At 32.8% G+C, this 17,824-nt stretch overlaps 1 protein-coding gene across 1 annotated transcript in view; it reads right to left on the bottom strand.

The window, feature by feature from the left end:
* The window catches only part of LOC143248127 (atrial natriuretic peptide receptor 1-like), a 69,557-nt gene extending 51,733 nt beyond the window's left edge, over positions 1-17,824 (bottom strand). Inside the window, exons 1-3 of the mRNA XM_076496559.1 lie at positions 17,134-17,824; positions 6,403-6,569; positions 4,800-4,934 (exon numbers count right to left, since the gene is read on the bottom strand). Of these exons, the coding sequence (XP_076352674.1) occupies positions 4,800-4,934; positions 6,403-6,569; positions 17,134-17,824 (993 nt within the window). The remainder of the gene's footprint in view (positions 1-4,799; positions 4,935-6,402; positions 6,570-17,133) is intronic.

Raw genomic sequence — 17,824 nt, 5'->3', positions numbered from 1 at the left:
TGTTCACGCTGTCTTTATTATGACAAAGCTTCTTAGGCTATTTATCACTTTTACTAATGTGAACTACTGTTTGACAATACCTGCAACCAACAGCTTCTAGCTAAAGGGATGGAAACTTGTTAGCAGTACCAGTTACTAATACTCTCTTTTCTTTTGTTTTCTCGCTTGTATGTAACATGGTTTGAGAAACACTTACCAATTGATTACATTTGATTAATTGATGGAACCATTGATTAACCGTTCAGCAAATACTAATAATTGCCCAACTCTACTCCTGGGTACTTCATTGTTTATTTGCAGAGGGATAGCATGATGATTTGTCCTTATCAACGTGTCCTGTTGTTGAGTATATAAAGCATAGGTGTGACTTTGACAACACTAATAACCATTTTTGTATTATTGCATTATTTACCTACACTACTAAAAAATAGTTACATCTTGTTTTTGGTTTCAGCTTCGCTAGTGCTTCTACTATAGTTCAGAAAGCATGTCCAGACAGAATCTATGAAGAATCTCTCCAAATTCTGCTTAATATTTTACCTAAAATTTACCAAAAGAATAATACTTCTAAGTCACACTGGATGAAAAAGGCAGTTAAATTAATTAATCATAACAGATTCTATTCAACAAGAATCTAATAATATAGATATCACCATGTGTCCTGCTGTGTCTGTTGAGACAGTGGATATAAAGTTTCGTTTAACTCATAATTGCACCAAATAGGACTACGTTCTGTTATTTCTAACTATGTCATTTATATGCTCTAAAAGAACAGATTAAATAGCAGTTCAAAATATGTTATCTCCGAAAAATAAATACTAAATCTCACTCAAATATTAAAGGAGAAACTATAATTTGTAATTGCTTACGACAGTGAAATAACTATGACCGTATGTAGGTAAGAAATATATTTACCTGTTAACACACTAAAAACAACGGTTTGTTTACTCCACGAAAAACTGAAAACTTCTTCTAAAACAAAGCCACCTCCCTTACGAGTGATCGCCTCATAGGTTGTTTCATAGTAATATAAGTATAGCTTATCAAATTCTGTAAACAGAAATGCAACTAGCATAGCAATGAAATCTGCAAATGCAAGATATGAGCCCGAATATACTTCATTTAAATAAATTCTTATAGTTTTTAAATCTCTATAGTAAATTATTATGTTAATGCTTCTGAAATTGGTGTAATGTGGCAATACGCAATACTTTCATTTCTTGTACAATTACAATTCATTGAATTGCAAAAGATTTATACTTTTTTTTTACATTTTCCATAGACTTGAGAGCAATCTACGCCTTCTTATGAAACTATTAGCACCAACATGTTTCAACAGGACTTAGTCATCAGAAAATATTAGCAAATGCAAATGGTTCCGATTTCAAGACTGGCTAAATTCATGGTGTGGATGTTGAAGGCTTGGATGAATGATGATCTTTGAGGCAAACTAGTGTGGATTATAATCCAGTTTAAATGCTTATTTCTATGCTTCATGAATCATTTTCTGGTTGATAGTGTAGCTATTAGCATCTTACACTGGTGAGCATTCTGAGCCTTTTCTGATTAACTTAAAAGCTTTCCACGTATCAGTTGTAAATTCACAAACATTGATCCAGGTTTCTCTTGCACTTTGATAGCCACGTAATAATGTCGACAGTGGTATTAATTTAATCTTATTGGCCAGCCATATTACTACAGCCGTCTCTGGGACATTGCAGGATGATGACCTGATGGTCTTTAAGACAAGAACAGTTATTCATAGATCTTCATGTGCACATCACACACGATGTTATTACTTAAAACATTATGTCCTCTGTATCAGAAAGAACTCACACTGAAACTGGAATCTACCAAACGCAAGGCCTGTATAAGAGTCTCTGTCAATTTGGCACTTAACAATTCTTTTTGATCCACCTGAGTTTAGTTGTGTTCGTGTTATACCGTGTAGAATAGGGAGTTTATCTCTGCCATTAGTGTTTTCACTTGGATCCTAGATAAATACCAGAAACATGGTTACATAAGCAATTATCAGACAGGTTACAAAGAAACCTTTATTCTTAAGTATAGCATGCTGTATTACCTAACATTTTCAGAACGGTGAATCAAATGTGTGTGGATAACTTTTGGTGAGACATCTTAATAACTTGTAGCTTACATTAATGGTTCTTATAATATTCATAGTAGGTACTGCTACCTTGACTTCTTCTGTGTATCTTGTCGTTGCAATAATCTATCTTAATATGAGATTGATTTCCATTAACATAATGCATCATTATGTACAGGCAATACATTAACTACTCGCTGTCAAAACTCCAATTCCCAGCTCTGTCCAACCTATCTAGGTAGGTGAACAATGGCTCGCCATTAACCTACTGGACAAGGCTGTCATAGATGTCGGTGCACACTAGCAAGTAGAATATAAAAATATCCTTCTACTGTCGACAAGCCTCTGTTATATCAATCAGCCCTGCTTAATCTCATGTCAGAGATTCATCTTTACTCTGATGTTGCACACAGCTAGGCACTACAGGTGATTAATAATAGAACTCCAATAATAAAGTCACATTGCAGTACACTGTCAGTGTGCAGTTCAAATAACATGATGTCATCCATAATGAGCACTCAACCAGCAATCTTATACCATGAAGTTGAAAGCTCGCCCTTTTAGCCATATAGGCTCTAAAACGTGGCAGCCAACCCTCACTATTTGTTGATAAAACGTAGCCCAAGCTACGTTGGTAGCTGGTGTAGCATTGCTGCCTTCCCTCTAGTCTATTATTTCAGACATAGGGACACCTAGTGCAAGTAAACCTCGAGTAGTTTTGAATTTAATTCAACAAAAAACATCCTTTATCTGAACCAATGATCACAGTGGGATAACTAGTTGGTAGCAACACTTACTTCTTTATTCATTATGTATATCTATTTCATTTTATTTAATATGATAGTGTTTATTATTTAACATTTTTATTATTTTATATATTTATTAACATAAAGTATTCAAAGTAACTAAAAGATGATTTAATACCATACTCCTACTTCTAGTGTTATACACTTTAGGTATTTGAAACCAGTCTTAGCATGGTCTCTTCTTCATTCAATATTAACCAATGGAAAGTTAAAAGTGTGAAATGTCTGAAAAATTGAAAGTACGAAACCAAATTAATCTTCCAACATGTCATGAATTACCATCTCTGTAAATTTTAGTGACAAAAAATAAGGAAAATAACGATTCCTAGCATATTACATATTTGATGTGAATTACATGGCCCATCTTAATATTAATAAGTTGTAACAAATAAAACAAATAAAATCAGTATTATAACATCCTACTATCCCATGATTTCTTAGGTGCTTACGTTCTCGTAAAACCTTCAATGTAATGACAGCTAAATATTATGCAAATGTTCCAATTAAAATAACTTATACTTCTCAACTTTAGACTGAGAGAGAAGCAAATGGAATTTAAGATTATAATTCAAAATGGTAATAGAGAGGCTAGAGGTTTGAGCTAGATATAGAATATGCCCAGGTGACTTTTCTTTTAATAATCTTAATCTGCTGTTAAAACCTCCAAGTTAAGGTTTTGATAAAAAGGACTTTCAAGGCCTAAATAACTCTGTAATCTTCCCACAAGTTTATTCCAAAATTTGAATAATAAGTATACAATTCTACGTTTATCCATATAAGCAGCATTAATAAAATATTTAAAGCTTAAAATTAAGACAAAGAACATAATCTGATTAACTGATAACAACAGCAAATAAACAAAATAGCAATGAATGGTAATAATATAATTAACCAAATACAAAACACAAATATGATAGTCCACTCCGCAATGAATTGGTGAATTATTTAGTGCAAGGCTGGCTAAACATAAAGTAAAATTAACTACTTTGCTCGTTCGGTGCTAAAAAAATAATGGCGATCAAACTATTAGTATTAAGCGTAAATTGTAACACACAACAACAAACTACCTCAATCAGTCCAACGACGAAATAATTTAATCATAAAATATTCAATCAAATTTGAAAGAGCTTTATCCTGACTTGAAGGAAGGTAAATTCATATATATCACGACAACAGTACAGAAGCAGACTATTTTCAGCAAGCAGGCGACGCATGCTAATAAGCTGAGCATGAACATATTTTGCTAATTATTGTGAAAAATTAACTTTTCTTTAATTTTAGAAAATAAATGTCAAAAGTCATAATTAAAAATATTCGTAAAGTCATGCTGAACGGAAATCCAAGATGGCACATACCACTGTGACCAAGGAGTCCTCGTCCTTAGTAACACAAAGATTTAAAATAGCATACACGTTTATCGATAGGATAAACTCTGTAACGTACGGCGACTTCTTTTTTATAAGTATATAACCGTACATTCAGCTAAGTTATCTAATGCAGTGATAAAAAATAGAATATTAAAATTAAGAATCGTTCTCTATAACTGTATGTAAACTGTGAAGTTAAAAAGATAAAATTCTAAATATAAGGATAGAAACAACTCACCCCAAGACTACGTATTTTTTGAAATAAGATTTTGTGTTTTTACTATAACGCTGTGTATTATTATTATTATTATTATTATTATTATTATTATTATTATTATTATTATTATTATTATTATTATTATTATTATTATTATTATTATTATTATTATTATTCACCTTCACACGTGGTCTTATGCTCCATAATGCTATATTCTCTTTACAACAGTGATGTACGTTACTTGCTTATACATCACTATATTATAGTATTGTTTATTAGGCACAAAATACCGTTCTACTCACCATAGTTTCATCTGCGTTTGAATTATACTTTAGTCGAGAATTTTCTAAAACTTTTGCAGAAAACTGTTTGTATTGTAGAGTAGCTGGAACCCGGAGAGTCACTACCATAAGAGCTTCGTACATTTTTCGGGCGTCCTAAAAAGTACCAATAATCTTCGTTTTTAAATCTTGAAGTAATAATTGCGTTTCATTACCAACAAAAACACAAATCTAATATCGAGATAGATATATTGTTTATTCAGTTATAACAATGCTAATCTATTATCTAAACGTTTATAATCTTACAGAAAAAAAAGCTAAATAGCTCAAATGTCCGCAGAAAATACTTAATAATAAATAGTACAAAATTTTAAAACTTTATCTTGCACACTGTAAACAACTGATTTGTTTGATTGGTATCACAGATGTTTTCATTGGAACAATCCAGTGAACGAAATAATATATGTTATTGTTTAACGTTTCCTTGTAGGCGTGGCAAGTATGTTTGATCAGTTGAAGCTGGAGGCAAAAGTTTACTTTAATAATGAATGAAAACCGGAAAAAATGTCAACCCCCAAGATATCCACATATTGTACTGAAAAATAAGAGCAGGTAAGTTATCAACAGCATCAATGACAAATAGCAAACAAAAAATATAAAAATTTACTAAGGTTAGACATTTATAGACTCGGCACCATAGTTGAAAGCTAATTATAGCAAAAATTCGCAGTTTGATCACTACAGCATACAAAGCGCAGATAACCCATTGTCCAGCTTTACATTTAAACAAACATAACACGTTGAACTTTAAACTGACGTGGACGACATGTTAGTGTTATTATTTGAGTTATGGTGGTGTAGCATTGTTTTGAAACCTATAAGGTAGCCCAAATTTTTTTTAAGTATGCACTATAAAAAAAAAACAAGTATTCACGTTATAATCGAGAAAAATTTAAAAATAAAAAAGCTAAATTCCTAAGGATTGAAAATAATAAACCATCGAAACGTGCCACAATAAAGCTTTTGTTATACACTGTATTTAAAATCTGAATAAGACGCATAAAACTATCCTATAGTAACCTAGCAGAACTTATGCTACTTTTAAATAATTTAACGAGGAGTTTCAAGAATATACGAAACGTTTGGTTTTATGGAAATCTTTTCTTTGCTAAACATATTTTCGGTATTATGTTGTACTACTTATATAAAAATTGGATATGAATGTCCAAGTGTTTTGTATTTAAATTCCAAAAACCAAGGGAATATTAGTGTTTAGTTCCATGTCTGTAGTAAACATAATGCCTATTTTTAAATCAGATGTATTTTCCAATTTCAAAAAAGTTTTCAAAATATAGATGAATTTGCATGCTAGAATTGTCAAGTTCAATTTTTGTTGTGTAATCGGACCAGAAGTTAGTTGTGAGTAAGATTGTTTCAACATCATAAAGTTAAAAGTAAATCAAGAAGTATCAGGAAAATATTAATTGAAAACATAAACAATCATATAATAATAATTTACAAACATTCCTTGCTCTACAAATTATAAAACGATATTTAAGTGTAAAATAATCCCATATACACCTAAAATATCTTACTTGATAAGATCAAAATCATTTGAAATTACCTTATTTCTATAATCTCCAGGTATGTACCAGGAAATTTCACCATACTTCTTTTTGTTCTTGTTTAGTTGGAAGGTGAAGAAAGTGTATTCTCCATTGCCCATCCCTAGGTTATAAGCTTCAAGAAGAAGGCTACGAATAGTTTCCCATTCAGTAACTAAGACAAATACTGAAGAAATAGAGGTTTAAAGAGTGAATTAAAAACCACTAATAAGAAACTGAAATATCTTTAAGAGTGATCAAAGTATGTGTAAAGTTTAATATTACGTTACATATTGTGAAACTTTAAACTCTGTATATTTGCTTGTATGCATGTTCTGGTAGTTCCACTTTTATAACTAAAATCAAATTTAGCAACTAATCAGCATCACACACCATCAACTTCTGCTAGGCTACATTTTATCAATTAATAGTGGGATTGATCGTCGTATTATGACACATCCACGTCTGAAAAGGCGAGGAATATTCAGCTGTTCGATTTGATTCTTTGACCGACAGATTTTGAGTGTAGGACCTTTACTACCAGACCAAAATATCGATCCTTCTTCAGTAGTCAACCATAAAATATTTTCCATAACCAAACTATCTATTGGTATATTAAAACATTTCCATTGAAATTTTAATAATGTAGTTCAACAAGACATTAAGTTTCTATTAAAAGTTTTAAAATTAATAATCTAATCTACTTTCATAACCTTGTGTTTACAAATTCACTTTATAAGTAAAACTTTAAACTGTTAGTTTAACTTTATCAGCTCTATAGATTTCCTCTCACGTAAGTTTTACAAAGGTGGACAGAGTTACTAAGGGTAGTGTTTGTATAGGCAGAGGATGATAAGCTCATACTAGGGTGTCCGAACTTTTCATCAAAGTCCAGATTTATTTAACTGTCATAAAAGTTACAAGTAAAACCGTTATGTTGAGGACAATAATTCTGTTTAACTTATTTGTATTTACAAGGTAAATGTGCTATTTCTGTGTACATATAACTATGATATTTATCGTTCTTAACATATATTTCAATTTGCTCATGCTTCTTTATATCTTTTACATACATGTATTATACAAAGGTTAATGGTTAAAGGTTCTATAGATTAACAGTGCTACTATACTTCGGTAGGATTGCATACACACTTTAACTTACATTATGTTTTCGTTTTCATTTACATTTTACATGTATATCCGTAGAAGGACAGTGTTACTAATGCGTTTAACTTGCTGCTGATTTTTTTTATCGTAACTAATATTTTTTATATAAATATTGAACAAGAAAGTCGATTATGTTTTTATTATCTATATTGATTACAGTTTTCGCTTGTACATCTAATCATATTTTTGCATTTCCTGACGTTTTATATGTAAAATGCTTTCATTTCTATAATTAATATATAACATCCTGAAAAAGACGCTTATTTAATTAAATCTCATGTTTAGTTTTAAGCTGATCACTAAAGTTTAAAGGATCTAAGTAAATAACAGTTATTATTGCTTCCTCTTTGATGAGAGCTAGATGACTGGAGCTAATGGCACACGAGTCTTATTTTAGTTTCTACCTGAAACTAATTAACTTCCCCATTTTGCAACACCTAAATGAAACAAATGAATAATTTACTGTTTAGCCAATCACCTTACCATTATAGAAATTATTTAAAATACTAACGCTTACTATTTTCTATAATACTTACACTGAAGTATTGTTTGTTTGTTTTTTGAATTTCGCACAAAGCTAGCCGTCCCTAATTCAGCAGTGTAAGACAGCTAGTCATCACCACCCAACGCCAACTCTTGGGCTACTCTTTTACCAACGAATAGTGGGATTGACTGTCACATTATAACGCCTTCACGGCTGGGAGGGCGAACATGTTTGGCGCGATGGGGATGCGAACCCGCGACCCTCAGATTACGAGTCGCACGCCTTAACACGCTTGGCCATGCCGGGCCAATACTGAAGTACAAATCAATTAAAATTCATAAAACTTTACAGTTTTAAAGTACATTTTATAAACACAACTTTCTTCTTTATTAGCAGTTGAGGGTAACTGACGCCTTGTATTCGCCTAGATTCACGACCACTGTTAAGTTCGATAAACTTTTACCACCTTTAACTTACTCATATAAATAAAACTATCTACTGTTTCAATCTTATCAATTATATAATTTTTCTTACAAATGTTTTACAGTGTTACTATACTTATGTAGGGCTACGTACAGATCTAACTGTATTATATGTTTTTCTATAGGAGGATGGCGTCATTAACGTCCTACAGACGGATGATGATACCCGGGACAGTGTTTGAGTAGTTCGTAGGATAATTAATTAATCAATATTATTTTACTTTATTTGTTTAAAAAGGACACTTCATTATATCTCTAAATACCATGTAATACTTTAACACACAAATTTGCAGTTTCACCTTTTTGACTTTATAGACAAAATATACTATTCCTTTGCCAATGTAACTGTGCCCTTTATTCATGATGACGAGAAACCCACTTGAAGTAAAAATGCATTCTGAAGATGACTGATGTGGGTATTAAAACTTTAATTAAAATGACGTACAGAACAAACGCAAAATCATAGAAGCACTACTTATACAAGAACGCAAACCAAAATTAAACTAATATCCAGGAACACCCCTATACTTATATTAATTAATAACCTAACATCTAACTGCAATGTCCCCTACATTCTCGTACCCATACACACTTTCATCCCTAAAACATGTGCCCAGCAACAATCATTTGCAAACACTCGTTGTTAACCTGAAGATTACCTAAGACGATTGAAACGTTGTTCTGTACTTTATTTTAATTATTTTAATACCCATACCAGCTGTCCTTAGAAACATTATGACTTTTATTGTAAATATTTCATTTTACATATGCCATGGTTATTTATTCTATTTGATCTAATATCATGCTAGAACACATACATATTGCAGATATTATGAACCTCTGTCATAAGGAATTACACAAAACTCTAATAGAACTTCTGGGAAAAAAACCACTTTAAACAGTAAAGATTTACTTCAAATACCACTTTAAAACCTTTGCTATTGATTGTTAATGCTGCACACATATAGACATTTATAAAAAATCACGTATGTTAGATTTATAAGGGGGAAAAAAGTCACTTAAAATAGCCGATTTGAAATTATTATTATTATTGTTATTGTTATTCCTTCACCAGTATATAGCAAAAACAGGCCCGGCATGGCCTAGCGCCAAACATACTCGCCCTCCCAGCCGTGGGGGCGTTATAATGTTACAGTCAATCCCACTATTCGTTGGTTAAAGATAGCCCAAGAGTTGGCGGTGGGTGGTGATGACTAGCTGCCTTCCCTCTAGTCTTACATTACTAAATTAGGGACGGCTAGCAGAGACAGCCCTCGAGTAGCTTTGTGCGAAATTCAACAACAAACAATAAAGCAAAAACAGCTTAGTATATTAAACTTAAATCTTTTGCAGTATATAAGGTACTGGACGTAGAAAGGACGTAGGGGAATTGAAAAGTCAAATTATTTCTTCGAAATGTTACATAAGCCAAACAAAATATTAATTCTAGTGCAGACGACGTTATCATTATCCCTTGAAGTTAACTTTCATACGAACATCTGATGTCTTTAAAAAAAGCGTAAATACAAGATGAAACAGACATTAGTTGTCAGTAATAGATGAACATTAGATGACTGTAACGTGCGGATACTCAATGCTTTGTACGCTATTCAATCGATGTCTTTAGAGAGTCAACTCCCGTATTATGTATGATGTAAAGGATCAAAAATCAACATAATATTAAATGTGATTGCGCACAGTCGTAGAATAATTAATGAAGGTTTATTTCAAGTGATTTTTTTAAATATATGTATTTTATTTTAAGAGGCTGCTTTTCTATTGGCAAAATTTCATTTGCGCTTGGTAAATGTTGCGCCTCACTCTAATCGTATATTTGTCCATTGTTATGCATTGTATACAGATAACTTACTTACACGGAAACTATAAATGCTCACTATATTCTAAAACGAATCTTCATGGCAATCTCCAGTTGCAAGTTGATATTTTACACCTCGAACTGATACAAGCAAATAGCCAATAGCTACAGCAAGTCATCGTGAACCATATGAGTAAGCTACTCATGTGTATCATTATTACAATATATAGTTAGTTACAATATCAAATAATCCTTTGCCCAAAGTTTTTTTTGGTTTTTCAATTTTCCGCAAAGATACAATTTAGCAGTGTAAGACTACAAGGATAGCAACTAGTCATCGCCACCCACCGTCAACTCTTGGGCTACTTACTTATCACTGCCAATGAATAGTGAGATTAACTGTACATCATAATGTCCCCACAGTTGAAAGGGTGAGTGTGTTTAGTATAATAGGAATTCGAACCTGCGAATTACAGATTGCGATTCAAGCATCTTACCCACTAAGCTATAATAATCGCTTTTGTTGAAGAAGATACAATAAATTATAACTATAGACATAATACTTCTGTACATTAAGAAAGGTTAGGTACATCCGCAATTATATGTTGAAACTTTAAACTCTACATATATCAGTAGTTACCAGGATACATTAGACACACGTTGATTGGCTACCTCAGAGGGAAAGGAGGGGAATAAAAATGATGATGCCATGGTACCACACAAGAGAGACGATGACGTCATAATTCCACGAAGTGGAACCTAAGGGCTCGTCACTTGGCTGTCATTAGAACGAAAGTTGTCCACATAACGTGTAGCTTGAGTTATATCGTTAGGACCTCCTAAGCGGAAATTGTTTGCTTTCAGAGGTTATATTGCTATGACTAAGAAATGACACCAGAAGAAACATTTGTAAAACGTAGCTCAACATGAAATTAACTTCATATTAAAAAGTTTTAAAATTAATAATTTAATTTAGTTTCGTCAACTAGTATATACAGTTTCACTTTATTAGTAAAATATGAAGCTGTTATTTTAATCTTATCAATTCTATAGTTTTACAAAGGTGAAGAGTGTTACTGAAAGTAGTGTTCGTATAGGCAGAGTATGAGAAACACACCGCAAGGTGTTCCAACTTCTCATCGATGTACAACTCTATCATAAAAGTTACAAGTAAAACCATTATGGTTGGTTGTGATACTAACTATCTTCCATCTAGTATTTCAATGCTAAATTAGGGACAGCTAGCGCAGGTAATTCTCGTGCAGCTTTGTACAAGGGTATAATAATATTATGAATATAGCTGATTTAAATTTAGATGTCCGTGTAAGAATGTTAGAGCGAGTCTCTCTCTAAGTACCATATCCAAACAGGAAGTTGGTAACAAAGATTTTTTCCACAGATCTCTTCTCCTTGAGGCAAAAAGAATTTTTAGTGTCGGTGTATTCATCCATTTAGATAAATTCTTGACAAAAATCAACCTCTTTCTTCCACAGTATCTCCTTCCTTCAGTCTTTCCAGTTACGACCAGACTTTCAATTTATCTTTCCCCGCAACATGTCTAAATAACTCTAACTGTCTCTTTGTGTAGTTATTCAGCATCTATCTCCTGCAAAATATCTTCATTTGAGGTATGACTTATCCAATATACCTTCAAAGTGTGATTTAAAAACCCACAACTCAATTCCTTCAATTCTCTTTTGTAGAATTCGTGGTATTGTTCAACATTATGGTACATACTTGAGAAGTGATGTAATATAACAACCCAAAACGCTTAGCTTTATCTCATTAGACATTTTACAATTTTTCAGTATCTCTTCCATTTTTGGTCATGTCTCTTTTGCCCTTCCTATTCTCCATTATATTTCGTGATCACATTTTCCATATTATATTCCCCAGCTTCCCACATAACTGAATTAACTCTTCTATTTCATAACTAGTTGAGGTACGGACGGTTATTATTGAAAACAAGAACTTTTACACGTGGGTGGCCAGTCTAGACAGCAGTCATAGAGGACGAACATCTACTGCAACTGAGATTCTAACTCACGACCTCCAGATTGCAACTCAGTTGCTCTAACCACCATACCATACCACATCCAGTTAATCGTTTGTTTGTTCGTTATCGAATTTCACGCAAAGCTACAGAAAGATATCTGCGCAGGCCGTTCCTAATTAAACAGTGAAAGACGATAGGGAAGGCATCTAGTCATCACCACTCACCGCCAACCCTTGGGCTACTTTTTTACCAACGAATAGTGGGATTGACTATAACTTTATAACGACTCCATGGCTGAAAGAGCGAGCATGTTTGGTGGGACGAGGATTGAAACCCAGCCCTTCAAATTGGGACTCGAGAACCCTAACTAGTGAATGATTTTTGTTTAGTCAGTAATGAATATTAAAAGTTTTTTACTTCAGCAACTAATTTTGTTTGTGTATAAAATATAAGCATGTGAGCTTTATTGTCAGTGCTAGAGGATTCTAATCACGCTTAAACACTAGAAACAAATGTTCCACATGATGGTTTTTATGCCAGCCATCATTATTTAGTAGCTTTGCGTTATAGGTTTCAAAATATACCAAAATCTAATAAAAATTGTATAACAAGTACAAAATCTGATGTAATATACAATAAGTTTTCCAAAAACATCTGAAGTCGTTTAATGTATTTCCCTTCATAGCTAGAAAGGTATTATAGTGTATTAACGCTTGTATCTAATTTGCTGACCTACTCAAACACACACAAACTGAAAAGAGCATCTAGACTGCTACAAAACTCACAATATAAAAATATGTCTTTGAAACGACGACAAAAATAAACGCTACTTGGAATACCGAAACACTATTTCAAGCCAAATGAACGCCTCAAGCAAGAATAGGCAATACGTACCCAAATAAAAGAAGAAAAGACATTTAGAATTTTGTTATGAACACAACAGTAGTTTACAACTTTCTTGAAAAATACCGTAATATAGAATTAAACAATTATAGGCGTATTAAACAAAAATACCCCAACGATATAAAATCAAGGGAGTTATATTGTTATCCTTACGCGTTACAATAGTCCACGAGTATGTATCAGCCAAATAAAGAGAAATACATCACCTTATTTGGCAGATAACTCACAAGAAATTTAGAGCCATAAACATGACTCTTTCGATATATAGTTTCACAGTGGAGTGTGGTAAGGAGTATTGATCCCCAATAGACTTTGGAGAGGACATCAAGCTATTTGGTAACTCAAATGTTTAAAATATTGGATTTCAGAAAGCTAGAGGGAAATGCTGGTCGTATATTGCCTATGAAGTTATTTTAAAACTATAATTCATATCATATGGAGGGGGGGCTCCAGACACTTGCCGTCCGTCATAATGTACGAGTGTGTTTTGGTAACAAATGCATTTGCTTCTAGGACCTGCTTACAGTCATGGCCAAAACATTTGCATACGTTTCTGTATTGATTTTACTGTTACATGTATCGAGCATTTATTAAGTAAATGCCCAAAAAGTAAAAGAGAAGGTAGCGTATCAACTGACAAACGTACGAGTTGTCATTTTGGTCTGTGTAAGTTGTTTTGAGCATTTGTTCGTTAAAACACATATACACGTCTGTTTTGTATAAAGCTGCATGTTCTGGATATGATCTTTTTCGAGATAGATAAAAGCTTTGTTCAAACAATTTCTCTGTACTGTCATAGCTCCTCATGATCTAGAAGTTAAAGGTTGTCAAATAGCTCGACTGTCCAGAAATGGTTTTAAGAAAACGGTATTGTACCCTCAGTGTACTCAGAATCCGGAAACGTTATTGGACTACAGGAGACTTTGTTCCAGGAAAGTATGATGGTAGACGCCTAGAAACTACTAACCAAGATGACCTTGTTTTGATTAGGTTACCACATCTACATAAAAAAATCTTACAACATCTTACCATAGGAATGGCAGAAAATCATTCATTTCAGGTTATCTTGAAGAAGAGTGAACAGTAAACTCACCAAAATGGTTATTTTGCAAGAATTGATGTCTTTAAACTGATATTAACCAGATTAATTGCTGTTATTGTGTTGCTTTGGCAAGACGGCATGCCAACTTACAGTTAGGACACTAGCAACATATCATCTTATCAGAGGAGTCTTGTTTCCTGCTTGTTAAAACAGGTGGAAGGATTCATGTTCATCGTTTGCTTGAAGTACAGATGATAAAAGACTTTTTTCTTACAGGAAACGCACAAAAAGTGGTGCAGTGCATGTTTAAGCAGCTATTCATCATTGTGGATAAATTGCTCTTCATATCCTCCAGGGAACCGTCAATGGCGCCGTACGACATGGAAAAGATATTTCTGAGACTACCAACGCTATGATGTTTTAGTTATTTCATTTTCAAGTCTTTTATTAATCATAAATATACAGATATTGTAATTTTTTTAATTTCTTGTTTTATTTCAAATATATATATATATGTGTGTGTACATTATCAGTTATTTTATTTTCACATGGGAGCTCAGCTAAATCGCTGTTTTTGCATTACGCATAAAAAAGCATAGGACATTTATTCTTAAGTAACAGACGTTGTAAATACTGTTTTAGCCAAAATGTTTGTATATTTTCTAACAAATAAGATAGTTATAACTAAGATGGAATACAAATATACTTAGCGTTGTCACACTGAGAAATGGATGTTATATTAAACATCAACATGTGTAATTTGTATAATGAGACAGGTTCGATGAACATCATGAACGACTCATTAGAACAGTAAACAATATATAATGACAAAATATAACATCAGATTATTATGAATAGCGTCTGTAACGTTATTTACGTTCATACCAAATATTCAAAACTTAATTGGTCCTCCTCTTACTTTAATAACCTCCACAAAGTGACATAGCATGCTATCGATGAAATTATTGATGTAATTCATAGTGATTTTATTCCAACTTGTTAATAAAAGGCGCTGCAACTCAACTGTTTTAGGATCGTGGTTAGAAATTTTCTGTATCAGTTCTGTCCAACAACTCTCAATGAATTTACAATCTGGATAATATATCGGTCATGGCAATCTTGTAACGTTCTCGTGGTCGAGATATTTCTGTACTATACGCGCACTGTGGGCAGTGACCCTGTCATATGGGAACACAAAGTTGCTGCCAAGCCTTTTCCTAGCTTATGACAGAAATATCGTCTGCATATGATGTCTGTATGTGGGCCGTTTACATTTCCCAGGAGGATATGAAAAGCAATTTTTCCACCATGATGAATAACAGCCTAGACGTGTACTGCACCATCTCCTGGTGTTTCGTATGAGAAAAATAGTCTATCTTCATCTGTTTTTCAAGCAAACGGCAAACAAAAAATCCTTTCATCAGCTTTAACAAGTTGGAAACATGTCAGCAGTATCCTAACTTAAGTTTGCATGCTGTTTTGCCAAAATAACAGTGGTGGCGATGAAATAGCCCTTCTTGCAAAATAACATTATTGTGTCAGTCTCCTGTTTACTGTTCTTCTGTATACTCTGGAATAAAAATGTTGCTGTCGTTCCTGTCGTAAGGTATTGCAAGAATTCTTTCTACCTGGACGCGTTAATCATATCAAGACACGGTCATCTCTGGAAGTGGCTTTTCGGTATCTACTAGTAGACTTTACTGGAACAAAGTTTCCTGTAGTCCGATGACGTTTCGGGATTTTGAGTACACTTGGGTACCCTACCGTTTGCTTAATGCCATTTTTGAACAGTCGAGCTATTTGACGCCCTTTAACTTTTGGTTCATGACGAGCCATGACTGTACACCAACTATAGAAAAATTGTTTGAATAAAGCTTTTATTTGTTTCGAAAAAATTATATTAAAAGCACACCCTTTTATACAAAATAGATGCGTATGTGTGTTTTAACAAACAAATACTCAAAACATCTTATACATACCAGGACGACAAGTCGTACATATTTGTCCGAGTAATACTCTGCCTTCTGTCTTACTATTCGATCATTAATTTAATAGTTATTTCATACATGTAGACAATAACATCAATATAGAACAGTATGCGAACTGATTAAAAACATATATAACTTATCTGCTGTTGTTAAATGTTGTAACCTTTCTCTTTTGCTTTTTTTAAGTTTGGTGAATATGGTTATACATCAAACAAATCTGATATTTACAGTTCATAAAGTTCTAGTAAAAGGGCATATAGTTTGTAATAAGAACAAAATGTAAATTAGTAAATGATAATTTCAGTTATTTAATCATATGAAAACAGAATTGACAAAAAATGCAAATGCTTTGAAGACTTTAGAAAATAAAGATTTGTCTTTATTTTTGTAATAATAATATCTGTAGATGAGTAGATGTTTCTAACTCTAGAGGCAATTCTATCTCAGTTACTATATTTCGACAGTTTGTACTCTTGGCCCTCTTCCAAAATACGTTTTCAGATATTAAATATTTCAATGTAAGTATGATAATTCCGGTAACGTAAATTAATCGTTTTTATTTATTACTATAAGTGGTGTGTTGTTTCAACTATTACTTAGTCTATGTATGTGCAGTAACATAATTTTAAATGCTAAATAACTTATTTATCTCAAATTTTAAAGCTCTTTTACTGAGATGTTGATTTTTAATTTAACATCTTTCTTTTGGAAGATTATGGTTATATTATGCTAACACCTATGATTTTTTTACACACCATTCATTTATGTTAAAGCAATTTATATATTCAAAGTTATGCATTTTATCTTTAAAGTTAAACTGTTGTTAGAATATCCTGATTAATATAACGTTAAGGGTTAGAATAAAATACTTACCTCTGGCTTCTTTACTGGCTTCTGTTAATAGCTTTGTAAAGTTAGCATCTACCACCGATTTGTTAGAAAATTCTTTTACTGAATAAAAAAGTTCGTAATCATTTATGTCCTTGAAAATATCCACCAAGCTCCTTTTCATTAGAATTTTTTGCAGGTTGGTCTCGTCCACAATAATAGCGATGTGATGCCAGTTAAATTCCTTGAGGATTTCTAAAATAAAATTAGCCGCTCCTTCCAAAGAGAAAGAAAGTCTAGTTAGAGTAGTAAAAATGGATTTGTCAGAAACTGTGGTATCGATACCTCCTGCAGTGTAAATTGGAATATTCCAGTAGGATGCCATCCGCCCTACAGGATCAAGTGCTAGGGTGCAAGCTGGACCGACGAAAGCAGTAACTCTTCTCAAGAAATATTCTTCTGCGGCATATGCGCCAGCAACATTTGCTTTGCAAGAAGAAGCGCCATTGCGAAAGACGATGTTAAAGTTAATATTGGAATACTTCTCATTAATTTCAATCGCTGCAAGTTCTAAAGTAGGCCTGATAATTTCCAAACTTACAGGTAATTCCGAATCTGTAACAAAAATACTTACTATATCTGCTTGAAAATGTTTGATAGATTTGTTTATGTAAGTAGAGTTTTGATAATTTCCGTGACACACAATAGGTGAAAAGAATACCACAGTAATATACAT

This window comes from Tachypleus tridentatus, chromosome 4 (genome assembly GCF_004210375.1).
Source record: "Tachypleus tridentatus isolate NWPU-2018 chromosome 4, ASM421037v1, whole genome shotgun sequence".
Classification (NCBI taxonomy): Eukaryota; Metazoa; Arthropoda; class Merostomata; order Xiphosura; family Limulidae; genus Tachypleus; species Tachypleus tridentatus.
This window is presented reverse-complemented; position numbering and strand designations above follow the sequence as displayed.